The sequence below is a fragment of the Pelophylax lessonae genome (assembly GCF_965119305.1).
Source record: "Pelophylax lessonae genome assembly, chromosome: 3".
In the NCBI taxonomy this organism is placed as follows: Eukaryota; Metazoa; Chordata; class Amphibia; order Anura; family Ranidae; genus Pelophylax; species Pelophylax lessonae.
The window spans coordinates 335,027,580-335,051,163 of record NC_138770.1 but is presented as its reverse complement, the minus strand read 5'-3'; the positions used below and the strand labels follow the sequence as shown (position 1 = coordinate 335,051,163).

The window sequence follows — 23,584 nt, the reverse complement described above, 5'->3', positions numbered from 1 at the left end:
TGACCTGATGTTATTGAAGCCTGAATATCCAGATCAATTCTGCAGTTTCTCTATTTGTTTTGATTTTCTTGACACTAAACCTGTAATGATTTGCCTACCTAAACAATTTTCACATACCGGTATATGGTTTTAGAACATAGAAGGCTTTTTCTTGGCATATTTTGTTTAACATATTCCCTGTACTTTTTTGATAATATTTTAAATAACCATTTTAAGAGCCGGTTCACATTGCCGCGACTTGTCAGCCTGACAAGTCGCGGTCCATTGACCGCTACAGGACCCGTTCTAATAGGAGCGACACAAGTCGCTCTGACTTAGAAAAAGGGTCCTGTACTACTTCTGGGCGACTTCGGAGCTACTTGCATAGACTTCCATTATGTGAAGTCCCTGCAAGTCGCTCCGAAGTCGTGGTGCATGGTAATGCACAAGTCGCCCCCGAAGTCATGCAGAGTCGTGTCGCCTTAGTGTGAACCGACTCTTAACCAGAAGTTCAACTTTTAAAAGTTGCACTTTTGCATAAATACCAAAATAAGCTGTCCTAATTCTATTTTTTTTATAGTCCTTTTGAGGGAGACAGGAATTCTTAGACAGTCAGGTTATGCTGTCTCCTGAAATAGAAATGCACACTGGCAAAAAAAAATAAAATAAAGCCCTTGGCCAGCAAAATATAATCCTACCCACAATCATCATGCCACTGTTTTTTTGCTAGTGTCCTCAGGGGAGTCAAAGTTGCCTTCTCATTGCCTTTTGGTTTTGTACTACAGTACATTTTCGCAGCGGGGTGTGCTTTATCACAGTGGGATCTTCACCTTGTTAGCTTGTTTTGCCCTCACTTTTTGTCTCTCTGGCAAACAGAAGTTGGTTTCTCTGTGTATGCAAGAGCACTGAAAGACTTAGTCCCATTTCGACACTTGTGTGAATGGGGCTCCTTATGGTCTGTCTTGGCTGACCACCACTCACCCATCATGTCATTAATTGTCTTATCCTGCCCCCCCACCTATGCACTCTATGCCCTCTCTAGAAGAATCGTTCAGCCCCATTTAGATCTGAGGCTTTTACTTCTACATCTGAGAACTTATTGTTTACAGGTGCATCTCCAAAAATTAGAATATCATCAAAAAGTTAATTTCAGTAATTCAATTCAAAAAGTAAAAACTCCTATTTTTCTTTCGTTCATTGACGGGACACAGCTCCTGATCTTCATAACTATTGGGTTATACTGCCCCTACAGGAGTAGGACACTAGGCAGAAATAGAATCTGGCTATGCCTATGGGCAGTCCCAGGGGGTATATTCCTCTCTCTGCTATAGGTACTCTGTTTTGTTTTTGTTCTGCCTAGTCAGGAGTAAGGACCTAGTTTCTTACTGGGATCTCCTGGTCCTGGTAAACTTTTTTTTTTTTTCCCCCATGGTTCTTCCTGTGAGATCTACAATCAACTGCCAGACTGTGCTGACCACTGGATCTAGACTATCCAGCCCGTCGCCCAGTCAGGCCACCGAGCGTGCACAGACCTCAGCTCCGCGTTGGGTCGGCCACGACATAGCCCCACTGGACAGGGGCTGGCCTGTGAGTTAAATGCCTTGTGAGGTCGCATAAAACTGGGTCTCGGCCAAAGCCAGAGCCTTGCTCCTGGGAGACAGCCCCACCCCATTTGGATGGCGAGGGGATTTGCCTGGAGCGGTGCCCACCTGGTTCCTGGTATGGTGAGTAGCTGCCCCCCTCCCCCTGGAGGGTTTTGAGGTGGACATGGGCACCTCCTTTGGACAGTCGAATCCCCGGGTTCCCCTCCTTCCCATCAGGCACCCTCCTTTCATCTGTCCCCCATCCTACCCCCTCTCCACATATTCTGGGCTGAGTGGGTGGTCTGGCCCACCTCCTGGGGTGGCGGCAGGGCGCTATGCTGCCGATGGGGGGGGGGGTGCCGCCAGCGACCGGACGATCGGCTGTGCAGGTTGGGGGGGGTTGTACCTGGTGGGGGCTCCTACCAGTGCCCCTCGTCCTGCCTGGGCCTGTCTTTGAGGCCTATGGATCCCGCCTGGTGCTGCCATTTTGCTGTAGCCTGTGTGTTTCTATGCACGGCAGCTATATTTGTGTAGTTCGACAGCCATTTTGCGGTGGTTTTCAATTGAAAATAAGCAGTGGCCATGTCAGTGGTGCCCTGTGGGTGGCAATTTTGGCGGTGGGAGGTCCTCCTCATCCCCGGGTGCTGACTCTTGGATCTTTTCACTTCCTGATCGCCGCACTTTGAGTGCAGATTATACTGGTGGCTGCAGGTGCCTGTTTCTGCTGGGTGGTGAGTCTGGTGGGGTTCTCTCCCTCTCTAAGGATTGCTTGGTGCTTGTGCCTGGCGACTGGGTAGTGCTGCTAGCAGAGTGGGGGTTTTCTCCCGTGCAGTGTTTTACACTCTTTGTGGGATCCCCCTGGTGACTCGTGGAGCCTTTAGAGCATATCTCCCCACCAGATCCCCCTCTCTGAGGCTGCGGGGCCCTCCAGGTGCCAACCATCAATCGATGCACTGACGCCGGTCCTAGAGTAGTTTGTGTCCTGGGTGGAGGTGGCTTTTGGGTGACGGGCTAGAAAAAAACGCCTCCCGCCTTCCTCTATCTCAGCAGATCCTGAATCTGATTCAGCTGCTGCAGACGTGGATCACCCTGCTGAGTCTGCAACCACGTGCCCGGAATCCTCTGATAGTGAGAATGATTCCTCCACATCTGCAACCGTGCTCGAAAAGGCGCTTGTGGAAGCACTGGTTGTTTCTGTGCATGAGACCTTGAAGATAGAGGCGCAGATTCTCTTTGGCACTCACAAACCATCCAGAGCGGCAAAGGTGTTTCCTTTTCCCCGCCTATTTTGACAAAATTGTCGCTAAAGAGTGGGGACTGACAAAGCGTCCCCAAGTGATTTTCTATGCGTTACCCCTACGTCCCTTGTTAAGAATTGGACTGTTCACCGGTGATGCACCCTCCGGATTCCAGATTGAACAAGGCAACCATGATTCCAGTTGGAAGAGTCCCTGGGCTTTAAGGATCCAGCTGACAGGAAGGCGAAGGCTGTGGGCTGCAATATGTACACTCTGGCTGGTTCAGTACTGAGGCCGGTATTCACCATTGCCCTGGTGTTGCAAACTCTGACCGAGTGGGCTAAGCTTTTACACTGTGACCTGCAGGGGGAGCGCCTCCCCCCTGCTTTTGCTGAGCTGGCGGACCAGCAGGTCCAGGGGCTACAGTTTCTGTGATGCCTCTCTGGATGTGGCTCTGCCGTACACATTCCCAGGGTGGAAAACTGGCAGGCGGATTACCTCAGTCAGCAGGCGTTGGGCCAAGGGAAGTGGTCCCTTCATCCAGTCTTTGTTGCCGCCTTGGGACCTCAATTTAGTGCTTTCGGTCCTCCAGAAGCCTCCCTTTGAGAATCTTCAGGAGATTCCCTTGCTTAAGTTTTCTCAGAAGGTGGCTTTTTTTTTTGGTGGCTATTACCTCTGCACGCAGGGTGTCGGAACTGGCAGCGTATCCTGCCGTTCACCTTACCTGGTGATTCACAGAGATAAGGTGGTTTTTCGCCCCTGTCCATCGTTCCTCCCAAAGGTTGTCTCTGATTTTTCATTTTAATTTAGACATTGTGTTGCCTTCCCTGTGTCCCAGGCCTAAACATCCGAAGGAAATTGCCTTGCATGCCTTGGATGTGATCCGGGCAATAAGGGTGTACCTGGCAGCTCTGGAGTCTTTTATGAAGTCAGACTCACTATTTGTGCTCACGGATCAGCCTCGGAAAGTGTTGTCTGCTTCCTCTGCGACCATTTCCAGATGGATCAGACAGATGGCTATTCAGGTCTATTCCATCAGGGGTCAGATTCCTCCTTTCCCAGTCAGGACGCACTCTACTCGGGCGCTTAGTGCCTCCTGGACCTTCCGTCATCAGGCGTTAGTGACGCAGGTTTGCAAGGTGGCTACCTGGTCGTCGATGCACACTTTCACAAAGGTGGATGTGTTGGCATCTGCGGATGCTTTTGGCTGCAAGGTTTTGCAGGCTACTGTTGAGAGGACCTGATCCTCTTTGAGGGTGTATTGTTTTTGAGGTGGGCTCCAGTTGTTTTGGTTGAGCTCCTGTTGCCTGGTTGGCTACTGTTTAGCCTTGGGATTTTTTTTTGCTGTTACCACCCCTCATGTTTATCATTGCTTTGGGACGTCTCAATGGTTTTGAAGATCAGGAGCTGTGTCCGTCGATGAACGAAAGACAAAATGGGATTTTTGACTTACTGTACAATCCATTTTTCTGATGTTAATTGACGGACACAGCGCCCACCCCTCTGTGGAGCTGTAATTCTTCTGGCACTGCTTGTAACTAAACTGAGTAATTCTTCTGGCACTGCTTGTAACTAAACTGAGTACCTATAGCAGAGAGAGGGAGTATACCCCCTGGGACTGCCCATAGGCGTAGCCAGATTCTTTTTCTGCCTAATGTCCTACTCCTATTGGGAGCAGTATAACCCAATGGTTACGAAGATCAGGAGCTGTGTCCGTCAATGAACATCAGAGAAATGGGTTTTACGGTAAGTCAAAAATCCTATTATTTTATATAGATGTGTTACACACCGTGTAATATATTTCAAGCATTTCTTTCTTTTAATTTTGATGATTACAACTTATAGTTGGTTAAAACCCTAAATTTTAGTATCTCAGAAAATTATGATATTAACATAAGACCAATAGAGGAAAAAAGGATTTCAATGCATACTATACTGTACATGGACATACTTTTCTGTATTAAAATTTTTTTTTTATTAGAATATTACAAAAGACCATCTTTGAGATACTGAATTTTGGGTTTTCACTAGCTGTAAGCCATAATCCTCAAAATAAAAGAAAAAAATTATTTGAATGTATCACTCTGTGTGTAACGCATCTATATAAAACATGAGTTTCACTTTTTGAATTTGAAAAAAAATAACTTTTTGATGATATTCTAATTTTTTTGAGTTGCCTGTAATTATTGTGGTGCTCAGCAACACCCTAGTTATGTTGCTGGACTGCAGACTTCTTGTATCGGAAGCTGTTGTTCTCCATTGCCTTCAAGGCACCAGGTCTCTTTCTAGATACCATTTTATCTTGGATGCTACTGACAGCAAGAGTACCCATCTTGATCAGTAGAAGAAGCTTAAAGCGGTTGTAAACCCGAAAAAAAAAAAAAAACATGCAAGACAAAGGCATAATGAGCTAATATGCATCGCATACTAGCTCATTATGTATTACTTACCTTAGAATGAAGCCCCGACAGGGACCCCCGGACATCGCTGCGGGCGCTGCCATGATCCCCCGGCGTCTCTTCTGGGTTCGGCGGCTCCGGCGCTGTGATTGGCCGGAGCTACGATGACGTCGCTCCCGCGCATGTGCACGGGAGTGGTTTTCCGGCAAGCCTTCGGCAAGGAAAGCTGAAGGTCCGCCGGACCTTCAGAGCGCATGCGCCGCTCGCGTGAGCAGCTGCATGCACCTACAGGTAAGCCTTATTATAGGCTTACCTGTAGTTAAAAGTGTCAAAAAGCAGGATACTACCGCAATAAGGAATAGACAGCCAAGTTGTCCCACCTCTCTGACAGTTGTTTTTATTTCTCCATTTCCTAATCAAGACCCTTTAAGCTAGGTTCCCAATCCACCCGCAAGGACTGGCACCTAAAATCTGCAAACAAGCTTTCCTTGGTATGCTGGCGAGCCACACTTTTCCCAGAGTGGAGAACACTTTGAAAATGTGCATCTCTGACACTTGTGTGCAGGGAATGGAATCCCAGGACTACAAAATGTAGTGTTGCCCCCTGCCTCCTCCTCCTCCTTTTCTGCTCACTCCCAACCTTCCTGTCTCACCACACAGACTGGCAGATTTCTATTCAGCTCACTTATGTTGTCTTTTGGATGAAAGTATTGCTGCCTTAGTTAGGCGAAACGAGTTTAGGTGTGCTTTCCTCAAACTTTTTCTTAAACTGGTTGTAAATAGAATGTGATATATATGCTCTGTGCATCTAGTAGCATCCACATATTCTTTTTCAGTTTTTAAATATTTGGCTGACAAGTATTTGCAAAGGCTAAAGCAACAGACAGCAGAAGACACAGAAGTCGTACACACAGGTGGCAACAAAATAGGTAAGGACCACTATTCAGGTATTTTATAAAGAGTAAACTCAGATGAATAAAAAGCAGAGACTAACCAGCGATATGGAGTGCGTAATGCAAAATATATGTATATGTATACAGGTGTGAGCTGCCACAAACCCACCCCTGTAAAAACAGGGGTGCAAATGTTAAAGGGAAGAGGAAGTTTGTATAAGGCGCTACCTGTTGAGCAAACTTTAAAATGTTTCCCCCATAAACGTAAAACCGATAATCAATCTATTGGTGATAAACAAAGTGCTTGTGCTGAATAAGAGCTGATCGGTGGGCTAACAAACACCCCCCTAAAAAAAGTGCTCAGTGCAAAACAAAATATTTGAAAGCTTAATAAATAAACAAAAGTGCACACTGTGTCATAAATTTTATTATCTGGACGCGGTGATAAGTGCCAGTGGATAACCTGTTAACAACGTATATGGTAAGTGATAATAAGGTGTTGGTATATAGCTTAACCAAAAATGAAATAAAACCACCTAGTGTGGTAAGAATATATATCAGTGTCCGTGATAGGTGTTTTTAAAAGGTGAGTATTAGTGCCTATACCAGTGATGCCCACTAGGTATCGCACTCACCCTGTTTCTGTCTCTTCTGGGTAGGGAAAATGGATGTAGTTGTTTTTCCACCACAGAGAGAAAAGGGCTGATCGTCATCAATCCCACAGTGTGTATCTTTTTAGCCAAGATTTTTAGACCCAGTCAAATTTTGTCTATAGAAGATAAAGCAGACAGAGGGAGCCCAAAATTAGGAACTTGAAGTAGCATATCTGTAGACCAGGGACACAAAAGTGAGTGTAATTTTATGATATACTCGTCTCCTCAGTCAACAAACTGCATTTCCTATTTAAGGCTGGTTCACACCAAATCTTTTGGGCTGCACAGGGCAGTCTTGACCAATACAGTACCAATGCACAGACCAAGCTAAAACCTTTGTTCCCCATCATGGCAGCTCACACAACCATGCCAGTTGCTGTACAGTAGTGCACACTGCTGGTGATCCTGCAGCCTCCAGCATGCCTGTTGTTGGGTTCTCTCCCCCCCCCCCCCCATGCCAAGTATCAGTTTTTAGTGAGGCTAATGTGCTGCAAAAGCAAACTAAGCATTTTGCTTGCAGTTGTGGAGCTGCCCTATTGACTTGTTGAGTTTGACAGGCGCTGCTGCCTCAATTCAGCATGCCATATTAAATTTGCTGCAAAGCAAAGTATTTTGGCCATGGCATGTGGACAGCCTCCTCTGGCTTTTATTATACACTTTGGGAGGGTGGAAAAACTGCGGCTCAGCCACAGCACATGTGACAGAGGCCTTAGGCCCAATTTACACCTGCAAATTACTTGGTGTGGGTTCCTGGTGATTAGCTGCAAATGTCAGCAATGGGAGGCTGACAGCTCCCACAGCTAATTGCAGCGGCTTGCATATAATTGCTAATGAAGCGATGACCTGCGATGATCAGCCCTGGACGCAGAAAATAATTGTGCCACATATTGGGTATTGCCACACATGCTGAAGTGAGGATAGAAATTCTACAGCCCTCATTGATGGTTAAGTCGATGAGTTGCAAAGGCTTCTAAAGTGTCACTTTTGTACAATTTTGGGTAACCTTGACAAAACCTCATCTTTTATATTTTAGCAAAATATTATATTGTGATTGTGTGCCTAAAAATTAACTTTAGTGTATTTTACTGAACATTTTGGTAGACAGTTGTGCTAATATCTTGTGACATACAGTATCTCATAAAAGTGAGTACACCCCTCATATTTTTGTAAATATTTTATTATCTTTTCATGTGACAACATTGAAGAAATGACACTTTGCTACAATGTAAAGTAGTGAGTGTACAGCTTGTATAACAGTGTAAATTTTCTGTCCCCTCAAAATAACTCAACACACAGCTATTAATGTCTAAACCACTGGCAACAAAAGTGAGTACACCCCTAAGTGACAATGTCCAAATTGTGCCCAAATTGTCAATATTTTGTGTGGCCACCATTATTTTCCAGCACTGCCTTAACCCTCTTGGGCATGAAGTTCACCAGAGCCTCACAGGTTGCCACTGGAGTCCTCTTCCACTTCTCCATGATGACATCACCGAGCTGATGGATGTTAGAGACCTTGCGCTCCTCCACCTTCAGTTTGAGGATGCCCCACAGATGCTCAAGAGGGTTTAGGTCTGGAGACATGCTTGGCCAGTCCATCACCTTTACCCTCAGCTTCTTTAGCAAGGCAGTGGTTGTGTTGGAGGTGTGTTTGGGGGTCGTTATCATGTTGGAATACTGCCCTGCAGCCCAGTCTCAGTAGGGAGGGGATCATGCTCTGCTTCAGTATGTCACAGTACATGTTGGCATTTATGGTTCCCTCAATGAACTGTAGCTCCCCAGTGCCGACAGCACTCATGCAGCCCCAGACCATGGCACTCCCACAACCATGCTTAACTTTAGGCAAAACACACTTGCCTTTGTACTCCTCACCTGGTTGCCTCCACACACGCCATCTAAACCAAATAAGTTTATCTTGGTCTCATCAGACCACAGGACGTGGTTCCAGTAATTCATGTCTTCAGTCTGCTTGTCTTCAGCAAACTGTTTGCGGGCTTTCTTGTGCATCCTCTTTAGAAGAGGCTTCCTTCTGGTGAGTTGAGTTATTTTGAGGGGAAAGCAAATTTACACTGTTATACAAGCTGTACACTCACTACTTTATATTGTAGCAAAGTGTAATTTCTTCAGTGTTGTCACATGAAAACATATAATAAACCATTTACAAAAATGTCAAGGATGTACTCACTTTTGTGAGATACTGTAACAAATTGCAACTGCCAACATTTTATTCTCTAGGGCAGGGATTCCCAAACTACGGCCCTGCAGCTGTTGCAGAACTACACATCCCATGAGGCATTGTAAAACTCTGACATTCACATACATGACTAGGCATGATGGGAATTGTAGTTCCTGAACAACTGGAGGGCCGTAGTTCGGGAATCCCTGCTCTAGGGGAAAACATTTTTGCAGGGTTTTTAGTAATCCCAGGCCTAAAATTTGCATTTAACCTGCAAAAATGAAAATTCCCCAGGTAGTGAAAGGCAAAGCGTGGACACAACAAAATATTGATGTGTTTTTTTTTTTGTTTTGTTTTTTTCTTTTTACGCTTTTAGGCACTTTGTAAGTTTTGCAATGAATGTTTTTTATTTCCAGCATCCTCATTGTAAAGCATTGTTTTTACATGTGCTCTTTTCACAATAATCACATTTTCCAGTTCTGTTCAAGTATCATCTTCATCTTTTAGGGGTATTTAACACAGCAGGTGGCAGCCACTCTGGCCCAAAGGCTGATGCTATGAATGGAGGGAATGTAATTAATCTAAGGCCAAACAAGCAAAGAACCAAGAAGAACAAAAGTCCTTTCAGCAGTTGTAGTCTGCTCTAGAACTGTTCTGTACAAATAACAAAAACAGGTGAACTGAATGAAAATCGTGGACTACAGTGCAATTTCTCTTAAACACAGGAATACAGCCACTTCCGGAAACAAGTCAAGAGAGGGATAACTCAGAAGAACTGTTATGTGGACTCTTTTGCCACCTAGTGTTTGACAATGGTATCACAATTTATAAACTGTTAAAAGGTTTCACAACAGAAAAAAAAAATGCTGCCCAATTCTTTTTATTTTTGTAAAATTGAACAAACCCATAAATTGGTACGAACTAGTATTTCAACTAAATTAGGTATTTAATATAAGATTATAGACCTAGATGCATATACCATGGAATAACATGGTAAACACTACTTGTACCTGTGCAATATTAATCTAACACTCAAGATCTTTCCTACAGTCTATCATCCCATCAAGGATGTTTATTGCCATTTTAATTAAATCTATTTAAAAAATGTTTTCATATTTTAATCAATTCTAAAAGGATGTGCTGATTATTGTTTTGGGACCTCAATTAATGAGCTGATGTGCATAGTGCCAAACTCCTTGCCATTCCGCTGCTAATAGAAGTTTTAGGTTTGTTTGTTGTTATGTTTTTTTTGTTTTTTTTATTACAATAATTAAATATATTCTATCCACACTGCAATAAGAGGATGATATGGGGCTGTTGGCCTATACTGCAGACTGGTATAAGAAGAAGAGGTCCAAATTCTCCCAAACAACCAGTTTATTTCCTCTGTGGCTATTGTCCAAGTTGATCAATATTACACAAGTTGAATGACAGACTCTGGTATCTGGTGACATACTTTAAAGGGTTTTTCTGTCCTAAAGCTGACATTGTTGTGTTCCTATTCAGTGGGTTGCCTTTCATCATGCAGTGTCAATTATTTTCCTACATTGTCCATAGTTTCAAGTAAAATCCATCAGCAGTTCCCCCAAGTAATGGCTGCAACTGGTGATTTGATCTAGTAACTCAGATTTAAAAATCCAGAGTCCATAAGGGAATATACCATGTCTGTGGGTTACTTCTTCCAACATTCTAAATCTGCAGTGCTAATTTTTGGTGGACTCATCATATCGGACATTCCTTTGTGTCGGTGTCTTAAAGATGTTTTGTATAAACAAATTTCACACAGAAGCCTTGTGTAGTCTCTTGAGTGGCCTGATTATTTTACTTTTTTCATGGCTTTGTTTAGTATTTGTATGTTACAATTTTTTTTTTGTATTATTACAGCATAGCCTGATTTGAGTTCTGAATTGGGTTGTAACTAGCCACACCCTCGGTCATTCTCAGAATATCGTGTCTTAAAGATCTGTCTTGTGTAACCTATACATATAAATATTATGAGGTTTATGTTGAAGTTGGAATACTTTGTTTGGACTATCGCCTTTCTATTTTGCTTTAATAGACGTTTTGAATGATGAGTATCAATGCCTCTTTGGGATAATGTATAGTACATTTTAGTGTGATTGGAGGGTGGCTACCTATGCTAACAAATGTATAAATTTAATTAAACAGACTGGATATGGTTTATCAACACATTACATTGGATGATCCTTTTTTATGTAAATGGGGCACCACCAAGACATTCCTGTTAAATTATTTTTATAGACTTGTTAATCCCACCCACTGAAAGAAGTCAACACTTTAAAATTCCAGTTACAGTGAAAACCAGTGCAGGACTCAACACTATAATTTTGTAAATATCCCGTCATGTCAGAATGAAGAATGCCCACCAGAACCTACTGAATAAGAAGTTTCCAGCCACATATGAAGTCTGTTAGTTTCTAAAAATACATTCACAAATGCTAATTGTTTACATTACATCCGTAGAGCTGCATGGTTACCTATATTTTATTTGTTTGGCAGAGTTTGTCAGTGGACGGACAGCTTAAGCTTGAGAATGGCTAACGCAAAGACAAACCTCAACTCAGGTGCACTTTACTTACTAAATTTCCAAACCAGCCCACACATCAGTCTGGAATCTGCAGGGCAAAGTTTTCATATTCACGGAATGTTCTGCACATACAGAATCAGTGTGAGATCTGTTGCAACAATTAATCATTATTATCCACACTACAATCAGTTGTGGGGTTTAAAGTGTAACTTCAGGCATATCCCTTTTAGTTTTGGATAGAGTAGAGAGGGATTAGAACACCTGTCAGTTTTATTGCTGTCTGTGCCCCTGTTGGGGAGATTCACCATCTCCATTTGTCCTGTTTACCATTATCATTGAATGTTTTGGGTTGACATCAGAACAGTAATAGAGGGGAAATCTTCCAATGGGGACACTAGCTCTTGTGACACACTGGGAGTCCTTTTCTTTGGATGGATTTTTTAATTTGGCTACGGGGCAGGGAGTGAAGGAAAATTTGCCCAATGGGAAACAGATGGCACAAAATAAACTGACGGGTGGGTTTAACCCTCCCTTACTCTGTCCAAAATGGGGGGGGGGGGGGGGGAGTTTTGCCTTTTTAGTTAAACTTTAAAAGGATTTCATGGTAAAATGACTGGTTAGGATTGCTTGAAGCAGAATCCAAGTTTGAGTATTGTATATTAACAATGGAATATTTATTATCTTGTATAAATAAACCACTTTGAAAAACTGACATCTTTGTCTGTAGCTTTGTCAACATTTAAAAAGTAGTCTTTAAATGGAACTCCATAATAAATTGGAGCTCCAACTACTACCGGCTAGATTTGGCTAAAAATGCAGTTTAACCACATGCAGACAGTTGATTTCCTTTTAATGTATTTCCGTTGGGGCATTTTTTTTTTAAGGCATTGCATAATTGTCACTAGAGATTTATTCCCAACCATTACATATAAATGACCAGGCCGGTCAAGCATCAATCTGCGCCTCGTGTTCGCATCAGTGTGATTCTGTGACGGCTGTTTCCACCAGACACTCTGGATCACCGATCCGTGTAACGTAATTGCTATTGCCAATCGGATCACATGTCCAGTAGTAAATATGGCTGCCATTGAGAACTACTTTGATCTGTGATTGGCAACAGTGATCACATGGTACAGAGCGAAACACCGCCTTCCTGTATCATGTGATCGCTTTAACCAATCTCCGTCTCAACTATCAGTCATTTTTAATGGCATAAGGAATGCAGACATGAACTGTCAAATGATACTTATACAGCCATCATATTCTCCCTAATCACTGCTACACCAGTTGGTGTCCCTGATCCATCACCACCCCAGTCATATTGTCACTGATCACTTCCACACTAGTCAAATTTTCCCTAATCCCCTCCACACAAGTTGGTGTCCCTGATGATTGCCAAACCAGTCATATTGTCCTTGATCACTGCCACACCAGTCCCAGTGTCACCTGATCAGTGTAAGTCCGCAATAATGTTCCTGATCACCGCCACACCAGTGCAGTGTTGCTTCTGCCTGCTGCCTGTACTGACCCTGGCCTTTTTACTGACCACATTTCTGTCTGTTGCCTGGACTGATCTTTTGCCTGTTTGCTGAATATGTCTCTGCCTGTGGCCTGAACTGACAAATCTGCACGTTCGACTGACTATGGTCCTGTGAGACACCAGTCCCAGCCATCACCTTTGGACAACTGCACTCCTGGAACCACAGGAACGATTTTGTTTTTCCTTTTCTCATGTACTTCCTGGTCAGTAAATAGGACATTCCTAGGGCAGCCATGTACCAGTAGGCCAGGCTAGCTTGGCTTATAGGAACTAGGACAGCTGTAGGTGACACTATACGTTTTTTTTTTTTTTTTTTTCCTCTGACCACTCAGAGGTGACTATTACAGTACATTGGTTTTGATACACAATTGGTTGAGTTGATTTGTGACACAAGATAAAATGTCTGGTATAAAAAAGAAAAGTGTCACACATCGTATCTCCATACTTGGGAGTAGCAGAGTGTGTTTTGGGGTGTAATTTTATGTATGCCCATGCTGTGTGTGTGTGTGTGTGTGTGTGTGTGTGTGTTATTAATTGGCAACTATGTGTATATAAAATAAAAAAAAAATACATTTTAATTTTCTTTCCTGAATTTTCCAAAAACTTTGGGGAAAAAATGAAGCTAAATCGATATGGTATTTGTAATTGGTTGTTTTTATTTTTTTTTTTTGTTTTTGTTTTTTTATAAGCTATGTAAAATAAAGTAAAATCTAACACTTCTGCCAGTTTCTGATCCTATGTTTTCTGCCACTCCCTGATCAGGGTATGTTGATATGGAGAGGAAATACAGTTGAACTTTTATAAATGATTTGTAAAAGAGTAGAATAAATATTCAAAGGATAGAGTTCAGCTACAGACCACACTTTACGTGACTATAGAAAATGCACTGGTCTGTGATGCCAACGGTTTTCATTTCAAGACGCAAAAAGACACCACACCTACAGGGACAATTTTTAATAAAACAAAAATACATATGAGGCAGTAATATTAAAAATATACCCTTATTTACTTTTGTTGGATCTGAAAACAACCAAAAGTCCTTCTAATAGTATAATTGTTTAGCGGACAAGAACTGGTGTAAAAGTGCATTTTAAGTACCAAAATATAAAGAATCATTTTGTGTAAACCAAAGAGAGAAGTAGATGCATAATTGTGCAAAGATAGGAAAATATGTGAAACAAATTCTTAGCAGGTTAAATGTATTTTATGAAAGCATACAGTAGATTAAAGAATATGTAAACCCAACATTTTATATTCCTGATATGTTCCTGTTGTACCATGTATTTGTATGAAAAAGCTCATTCCATTGTGTGAAATCCCTGATGTTCATGCCAGTCCCTCTGCTTTCCTATGAAAAACTGAACACGCTAAACAGCCAAACGCACTGCGGTTAGTTCTCTAGCTATGCTGGAAACTCAGTGTGCTCTCCTCCAATCAGACTTTTTCCTGACATTACCTCTCACACAGCCATTCGCTGGGAAGTTCAGTGTGCTGCTCTTTCTCCTCCCCTAGTTCCTATGCAGCTGAAAATAGAGGGCATGTGATCACTTCTAAAAAAGGGCGGGGGGGGCTGTTTGATCTTTCTTTGATCTATACACAAATGGTTTTTCTTTTCATTTCCATTTTAATCTAAATGGGTTGCTTTAAAAGGTGAGGTTGACATACATACACTTTTTAACTGCATCATCAAATTCCAGCAAATTCTGAGCATTTCAATTTGCTGGACAAACCTTTACATGACATTGCTGCATTCGTTACATGTGAGTGCATTTTGTTTTTTTTTAGGTTTCGTAACTTAACCACTTGCCGACCGCCCCACGTAGATTCACTGCGGCAGGGCGGCTCGTCTGCGCAAATCGTGTAGATCTACGTGATTATATGCATGCGGTTTTCGGCGGCGCTCGTGTGCCACTGGAGTCGCGCTCCCGCTGTGATTAGACACGAGGAGGCAGACCGCTGGAGGAGCGGGCTGGATTGCCGCCGGCCTCCCGCAATCTTCAGGCAAAACTGACGGGAGAGCTATCTGGTTTTTAAGCAATGTAAGATGGCTCTCCTGTCTGAGAGGAAGGGAAAGATTGTGTGATTCAGCTAAGCTGAATCACAGATCTCTCTGTGCCTCTGTTCAATCCATCCCCCCCCCCCCCACAGTTAGTAAGCACATCTAGGGAACACATTTAACACCTTGATCACCCCCACTGTTAACCCCCTCCCTGCCAGTGTCATTTATAGTAACAGTGCATATGATTTAGCACTGATCACTGTATTGTGACTGGTCCCCAAAAAGTGTCGCTTAGTGTCAGATTTGTCTGCCGCAATGACGCAGCCCCGATTAAAAAAATCGCTGATTGCCACCATTCATAATATAACAAGTCCATAAATCTATCCCGTAGTTTGTAAATGCTATAACTTTCGCGCAAACCAATTATACGCTTTTTGGGATTTTTTATTTTTTTTTACCAAAAATATGTAGCAGAATACAAGTTGGCCTATACTGATTAAAAAAAAATCTAAATTTCTCTTACGTTCTCTGACAGTCGCAGCCCGTTCAGTTAGCCTTCACGAGTGGGTAATGCGCATCTCCGCAGGAGCAGGCTAAGCAGTGAAAAGGTTAACAGAAGCTTTTACACATAACACACCTCTAGGGGAGGGGGGGGGGGGGCTGTTCACCAGCTACTACCCATCAGCCACTAGGTGCTGCTCTTCAGTTTCTTGTTGCCTAGCGTAGGAGTGGGACATGGGCTTAGCTGCTGGGACCTATGTCTCAGTTTTTTTGTCTCTTTCTTTGAAAGAAGTTTTTTCTTTTTATTTCTTTCCTCATTCACTATCGCTAATTAGTCAGAAGGAACCCTGGAGGACTACAAGCGACAGCAGAGCTGGGCCTCGCACTGGATAATATAGATCCTTACGGTTTCTCAGCCTGCCAACGCGCGTCGCAGGTCATTGCTGCGCCCAGGCCTCGCAACGACAGTGCTCCTGGGGACAGGGACGTGGCTGCGGAGATCCATCTTCGCCGGGATGTCTCAACTTCAGAACGCCCGTGTGTTGCTAGCATCCCTTTCTGGCTGTCGGCACCCCCACTCAGGGTGGGAGGTGTTCTGTATTGGATTCGTATTTGATCCATGGAATGGTGATTGATGCTACCCCTGTGTCCCGGGGACAGTTTTGTTTATGGCGGTGTTATCTGGGCACACTCCTGGGGATGGCAGAACACAGGTGGTCTCTGTAGTGTCCCCCCCTCCTGGCCGTTTTATGTGGCCCCTACCTTCCTGCCCCTGCTGGGGGCGCACTGCGGTGTACTCTGTTATGGATGGGGGGTGTGGGGGCTTAGTGCATGTTTGGGGGGTATTTTCTGATGTTTTTTCTATCATTTTGGCGTGGGTTTGGGCGCCATCTTTGATGTGGACGGCCGCCTATAAAGAGCGGCGGCCATTTTCAAGTGCCTTCCTCCCATTGCTTTCTATTAGGGACCATTATGCTGTGGCTCAGGGCGTGCATTGGCCTCTAGTGCATGAGGTCACTTCCCTTTTTTCGCTTCTCACTGCAGCAGCAACTTCTTTATGAGCGCGAAAGACAGCTACAGCGCGGGCAGGAGGGCGTTCATTTACATCGTCCTGTGCATGAGCTGCCTGCCTGCTCCCTGCGGGGCACACACGGCTCGCTCTGTGATCAGAGAGTCCATGAGACTCTGCTGATCACAGATCTGAGTAAGGGGCTGATCCCGGCCCCTTACCATGTGATCAGCTGTTGGCAATCTTTTTTTTTTTTTTCAGCGTGATAAGAAAAAAAAAGCCGATCGCCGGCTGCTGTCAGAGGGACATCGGTCCCGAAGAGGAAGAGCAACTGTGCCCACCAGCGCCACCTACCAGTGCAGGTCAGTGCCCCATCATCAGTGCTGCCTGTCAGTGCCATCTAATCAGCGCACATTATTATAGGAGAAAAATTACCTGTTTGCTAAATTTTATAACAAACTATAAAAACAGATTTTTTTCTAAATTATCGGTCTTTTTTTGTTCAGCAAAAAAATAAAAACCCCAGTAGTGATTAAATACCACCAAAAGAAAGCTCTATTTGTTTGGAAAAAAAATTATAAAAATTTCATTTGGTTACAGTGTTGCATGACTGTGCAATTGACATTCAAAGTGCTATAGCGCTGAAAGCTGAGAATTGGCCTGGGCAGGAAGGGAGTTTAAGTACCCGGTAACCCGGTAGGCAAGTGGTTATACCATCCCCTCTGTTCGATAACCTGTGTCCTAGTGTCTGCTTTAAAAAAAAAAAAATCTGATTTCTACCTGTTTTCACAGCACCTTCCAGTGCTCACTTGACTCCCCCCCCCCCCCTTCTCGGCCCTGCCCGCTGCAGATGTCAGACGGGGAGAGGAGAGAGCTGGGAGGTGCTGTAAACACTGGTAGAAATCCCCTTTTTTTAAAGCAGACACTAGGACACAGGTTATCTAACAGAAAGTATGGTATAAAGATCAGATAGTGGCTTAACAACCACTTTAGGATTCTAAGAAAAAAAAAAAAACTATCTTCTCAACATCACCCATAAACCCTGGAGTGCCCAGCCATGTGTACACTGAAAACCTGCATGACAAATGCAGCCAGTGAACATACCCTTCCCCTCTGCTCAGACCTATGGGAAGGAGTACATTTTGGGAGCATATAGTGAACACGTGACATTTGATCCCATCAGCATTCCCTAGGTGGGTCCCTGACCTGTGTTCTACATAAAATATAAACCATATTATTAACCATGCATTGTTTCCTTGTTTCAAGCCATCCACTGTAGAGGAGAATGGTCTGTAATCACTAGGAACCTTCTGCCCTAAAGGTACTATCTCAATGACTCTAATGCCTACTTTATGAAAGGATGCTCCTTTTCCACTACTGAGTAATGCTTACTGCTCCCTTACATAATATTACCTTCAGCTCTTGAAAAGCTTGCTGTCTCTTTATTCTATTTCCCGATGGTGGACTTGCCCCTTTAGGTGAGATTGTAAGACTGTGTGTTGAGCTGCTTTAGTAGCAAAGTTAGGAACGAATCTCCAGTAGCATTCCACAATGCATTGAAAAGCTCTAACCCAGGGATAGACAACCTTCAAGAGGTGGAGATCTACCTTAACAACACAGGAGAAGTCCCCGTGTACATTGTTGCCTCCTTACACCTGATTTAAACCTCTAATTGCCATACTACCAGGGTGCAATTGTGTGCATTGCATGGCAATCATGGGTTTAAATCAGGTGGTGAGGAGGCAACATATCACCTCCTCGCCACCAGTCAAACACTCCCAAGTCACTTTTCAGAGGAGCAGCAGTGCCTGCTGCATTTGTGAGTGAACCCTTAGTTGGTAAAAACCCTGTGGTTGAGTCATGTTTTGTATCGCCCTCAATCCCTACCCCCTTTAGCTGCTGAGGCAACAGCCAAAGGCGTACACATGCTGCAGCAGGAATTAAGGCCCCTGTTGCTTTTGGTGGGTGCTACCACCTACCACGATCCATTCAAGCAAATGGGGCCACTCTGCAAGTTCCCCGCAACTGCATGCTTCTGCGAGATCCAAGAGGTTAAAGCAGGTGGTGAGAAAGGACCACTGCACTGCCTGCTTTAACCCTTTGTTTGCTGTAGTGAACAAGGTTGCAGCGCACTTGCAGAGCGGCCTCATTCACTTGAATGGGTCATGCTTGGCAGGAGCTACACCCACCAACCATGATAGGGCATATAACTCTTGCTGCGACATGTGTACACCCCTGGCCCCTGCAGCTAAAGGGGTGTGGTTGGGGCGGAGGTGATAAAAACGCATCTTAACTATGGGGTTTTACCACTACCCAAACTGCAAGTGTAAATGAACCCTTACTGTTCTGAGCCCCCTATAAGGCTTCTTTCACACTGATGTTCTGCGGTTTACCTGCACCACAGGTGCAGCGTAATGCATTTGCAACTTTCCTGGCCTAGCTGTGCTTTGCCAAGACTTCTATTATATCCTGCAGGTGTGGTGCACTTTCTGAAAGCACACCAAAATGCCTGCATTCAGAAAGTGCATCGAACCCGCAGGATATAATAGAGGTCTATAGCTAAGCGCAGCAAACCCACAGAAAAGCTGCAGGTACACTGCACTGGACCCGCAGTGTGGGTAAACCGCAGCACATCATTGTGAAAGCAGCCCTGTACTATTATGCCCCAGTGTATTACTTCACACTGACCTGAAGATCTCGTCTTTCCTGCTGATGGCCCCACGCTGGAGACCACTAGCTGGGATAAGAGGTGGAGTGCAGTTGGTATCATTCTGCATGGGACAGGAGCCAGCACTACAGAGGAGGCACCGGCCTATGCGGCTCTTGCTCCCTACTACAGCTCCAACTTTACAAGTAGTCCCTCTGCATTGCACTCTGTTTGATGCTCTGGAATGGCAGGTCAGCAAGCCTAGACCTTGACCCAGACCCAGAGTGGTAAATCGCCTACCAGTGACCTGTCGGCAATCTACTGGTAGATTGTGATCTACAGGTTGCGGATATCTGCTCTAACCTTTTTTACACTGGCTGGAGCCAGCTTTTAAGTGCTAATGTTTTGTCCATTAGAGGCTTTATGACCTCCTGCCTAATGCTGTAGCTCAGACACCGGCATCTTCCAGGCCTAGTATGCTTTTTTGGATTGATGTTAGCCCAACCCTATGAATGGAATCTGGAACTGGCTGAAGGTGAGAATCTGAGTCAAGAGTGAAAATGTCAATATCCTCTAGATATGTTGAAGCATGACAAAGTATGGTCCCCTTGGACCTCGTGTTAGGGTTCACACAGCTATTCTCCATTTCCCCCCCCCCCTTCCTTTCTCCTTCTTTCCCGTTCTCCTTTTATATATTTTGATACCCCTTGTATTTTTCTTTTTGCTACCCCTTAATCACCTGTTCAGACAGACATTTCTGTTGAAGGGTTGATCAGTTCACCGAGTTTTTTTCCACATCTCTTGCATTAGTGCTGAGACTCTCTACTCTTTTTGTAAATGTATGTGGTATATGTTCCACTGCATTGTATGGTTGGGTCTTTATTAGCCTGTTCTTAATTTTTCAGCTATGTATGGCACTGTTTATTGTCTAAGAGATCGTTCATTCTATGCTGTTTGTTCCAAAATAAAGCAATCCTGATTTGTAAAAAAATAGATATGTTGAAGACTATGTTTTGTAGGTCATTATGTGCGTATGGAGGCTATAATTTTTAGGAATAAGGGATTGACGGTGATTACATACCTGGCAGGAAAGGCATCACATTTAGATATTTCATTTAGTTTTCTGAAGTGGTTGCAGAACCTCAGGCTGCCATCCAGCTATGGGACTTGACCACTTGCTGTTAAAACCCAAAATGCTAACATTTTCAGCACCTCTGCCTGTGTCTCTTGGGATTGCTTCATAAGTTCCTGAACTATAGCCATAACAGCTGCTATCCTGTATTTGAGCAACGTGTTTGGTTGTGGTCTCTTGCCCCCAGATTTTCCTGGATCTATCCAGAAGCCTGCAAGGGCATCTACCGTACACTCTCTTGTGAGTGTGTTTTTTAACATCATTGTAAAATGATGAACAGGCGAGAACCCTATTGTTCTGGTCATAAGACATGAAATTCACTGCTATAAGCAAAAAAAAAAAAAATCCTGATCAACTCCCTAGAGTTGTACAGTGTTACTATGGTAACACTGTATTGCTCTTGTCACAGTATGTAAAAAAAAAAAAAACTGAAATTGCATAGGTACATTATCTGCACCAGAGCAGTGTAAAATTTGGTGACTGGAATAGTACTACTGGATTGGTGTAAGACCAATGTGGTGCCTATATTTTAAAAAGGGATCAAAGTCTTCACTAAATAGTAGTACAGACCTATTAGTTTAACTTCTATAGATAGGAAGACACTGGAGAGTTTTATAAAAGACCACATAGATGAGTTTGTGCTGAAGAAAATATTTTAGGCAACAGACAGCATGGATTCATGAAAGACAGAAGTTGGCATGGATTCATGAAAGACAGAAGTTGTCAAACAAACCTGATTTCTTTTTATGAGGAGGTAAGTAAAACCTTGGACAGAGGGGTGGCTGTGGACGTAGTATAGTTGGATTTTGCAAAAGCGTCTGACAGTTGCCCATACACGGCTAATGTGTAAGGTAAAGTCTACATGCTTGGAAAGATCAGTTTGTAAAATGGATAGAAAACTGGCTAAAAGACAGAATTCAGAGAGTAGTGGTTAATGATTCATACTCTAAATTTGGTCTAGGGTTGTTAGTGGTGTACCCCAAGGTTCAGTGTTGGGACCCTTACTTTTTAATATCTTTATAAATGATATAGGGTCTGGGATTAAAAGTACCATTTCAGTCTTTGCAGATGACACCAAGCTATGCAGTGGAATAACTTCCTTAAAGGATGTCTCCAACTTACAAGCCAACCTCAATGCACTGTTTAACCACTTTAAGACTGGAGGATTTGGCTGCTCAATGACCAGGCCCTATTTTGCGATTTGGCACTGCGTGACTTTAACCACTTTACCACCGGAGGATTTTGCTGTCTTACGTCTGGGCCACTTTTTGCGATTTGGCACTGTGCAACTTTAACTGACAATTGCGCGGTCGTGCAATGCTGTACCCAAACCAAATTGACGTCCTTTTTTTCCCCACAAATAGAGCTTTCTTTTGGTGGTATTTTATCACCTGTGCGATTTTTTATTTTTTTGCGCTATAAACAAAAAAAGAGTGACAATTTTGAAAAAATAACAATATTTTTTACATTCTTTTATATGAAATTCTCAAAAAAAATGTAAAAATCAAAATTTTTTAACATTTTAAGCCAATTTTTTTTTCTGCTACATATTTTTGGTAAAAAAAAAATCAGATTTAGATTGATTAATGAGTAAAAGAGGGGCAGACTATCCAAACGGGGTGATCTCATGGATACATCTGACGCAATTGGCTTGTAAAGCCTTATATCCAGAGTGATAAGAGAAGTGAAGTGAGAAAAAGTGCAAAAACAAGGATGTAACTTATGAAGCCTGAGCAAAATCATGCAAAAAAAAAAAAAGGGGGGAGAATGTGAAAGCGTGGAGTGAAAAAAGTAGTGATAAGGTGAATAATCAGTATCAAAAAAAAATTTTTGTTATCTAAAAGCCTAAAATGGTTGTGGCATATGAGATGACTGTTTTGTACAACATCAAAGAAGATCTATGTGGACCTGCCACCAAATGATGTCACAGATCTCTGTGTGGAAGTGCAGAGTAACTCAACATATGCTAAAAAATGAAACTGAAGATGAATAAGTGCAAAAGTAATTAAAAATTAGTATGTAAAAATGGGTGTATGAAAAAAAATGTTTTTGTAAAATTATGAAAAGGAATTAAGGGAAAATAAACCAATTGTCATAATTCTAATAGTATTTGATACTTAGAGTTATTATATATAATATATCTATTCCTATGGATGAATCTCACAAGCAGGTTAAGTAATGAGACTCGTATACATCTATTTGAAGTAAAAAAGTATTAAACAAAAAAAAAAAAAAGGAGATTGCAAAAAAAAGATACAATTCAGTTGTAGAGAGGTTTACTCACATGTATTGCCACAGGTAATATCCATGCATAACCCTCTGCATTTGACCCGGAAGAAGAGAATTATCAAATGCCTCCTTTGTGAATATACTTATAGCCCCAATTATTTAATTAATTTGGATGAAACATGCTGCAGTTGTCTCCTCATTCCTACCCATTGTTCAAAACTGCATTGCGCGGTCTCCTCGTGGCTCCCTTGGTGTTCCGGACGAGGACCCTGGCCACTGTTTAACTTCTGGGTACACTGATGACGCGGCACACAGGCCAGGCGCCAAACATATGGTGCCGCGCATGCGCACTGGCCCCTCAGACCCGGAAGTGGTCCGGGACGCCGTTGGCATGGGATAGCCAATTCTTCGTGGCCGGGTGTGAACCACGGCCCAGAAGTCGGCTGGGAACAGAACAAAGGAGACAAACAAAGTTCTCCTTAAGGTTGGACCTTTGACCCCATGCCGGGAAGACAGTCTTGACAAAACCCATCCAGGATAACAGAAGGACCAGCCATGAATCCTGTGAAAAGCAAACAAAATTATACAATTGACCAAAGTATCATGTTTATCCATAACTACAGTCATTATTATTAAAAAAACAAGGAAATGTACAATAATTGAGAAGAAAAGGAGCCGTATACAAATTACAATATACTGCTGTATATTGTTACAGAATACAATAAATACAATTACAATACTATATGTTATATCACAAATTGTTACACAGTTTCTATATATATTTTTTGATGAGCCTGTTCGTGCACATAGCCATTCTATTCCAGGGCGAACAATGGGATCACTGTGTCTTGCCAGATGCAAAACCTTTTAAGAATAGTGCGTATGATATTGATTAATTTAATCCTGGAGGAAAAGTGGCCCTCAGCCTAAAAATCCACCTTGTTTGTGCTGTAGCAAAGTTTTGTTCCAATCACCTCCATGGTCTGGAATATGTATTCGATCGATGGCAGTGAAAGTCACTTTAGGCATTCTATAATTGTGTTTTGATACTATGTATC

The 23,584-nt window shown here is 43.0% G+C and overlaps 1 protein-coding gene across 1 annotated transcript in view; it reads left to right on the top strand.

The window, feature by feature from the left end:
• The window catches only part of RAB23 (RAB23, member RAS oncogene family), a 60,607-nt gene extending 49,471 nt beyond the window's left edge, over positions 1-11,136 (top strand). The window contains exons 5-6 of the mRNA XM_082252445.1: positions 6,036-6,128; positions 9,429-11,136. Of these exons, the coding sequence (XP_082108571.1) occupies positions 6,036-6,128; positions 9,429-9,568 (233 nt within the window). The 3' untranslated portion in view covers positions 9,569-11,136. The remainder of the gene's footprint in view (positions 1-6,035; positions 6,129-9,428) is intronic.
• Positions 11,137-23,584: the final 12,448 nt, after the last annotated feature.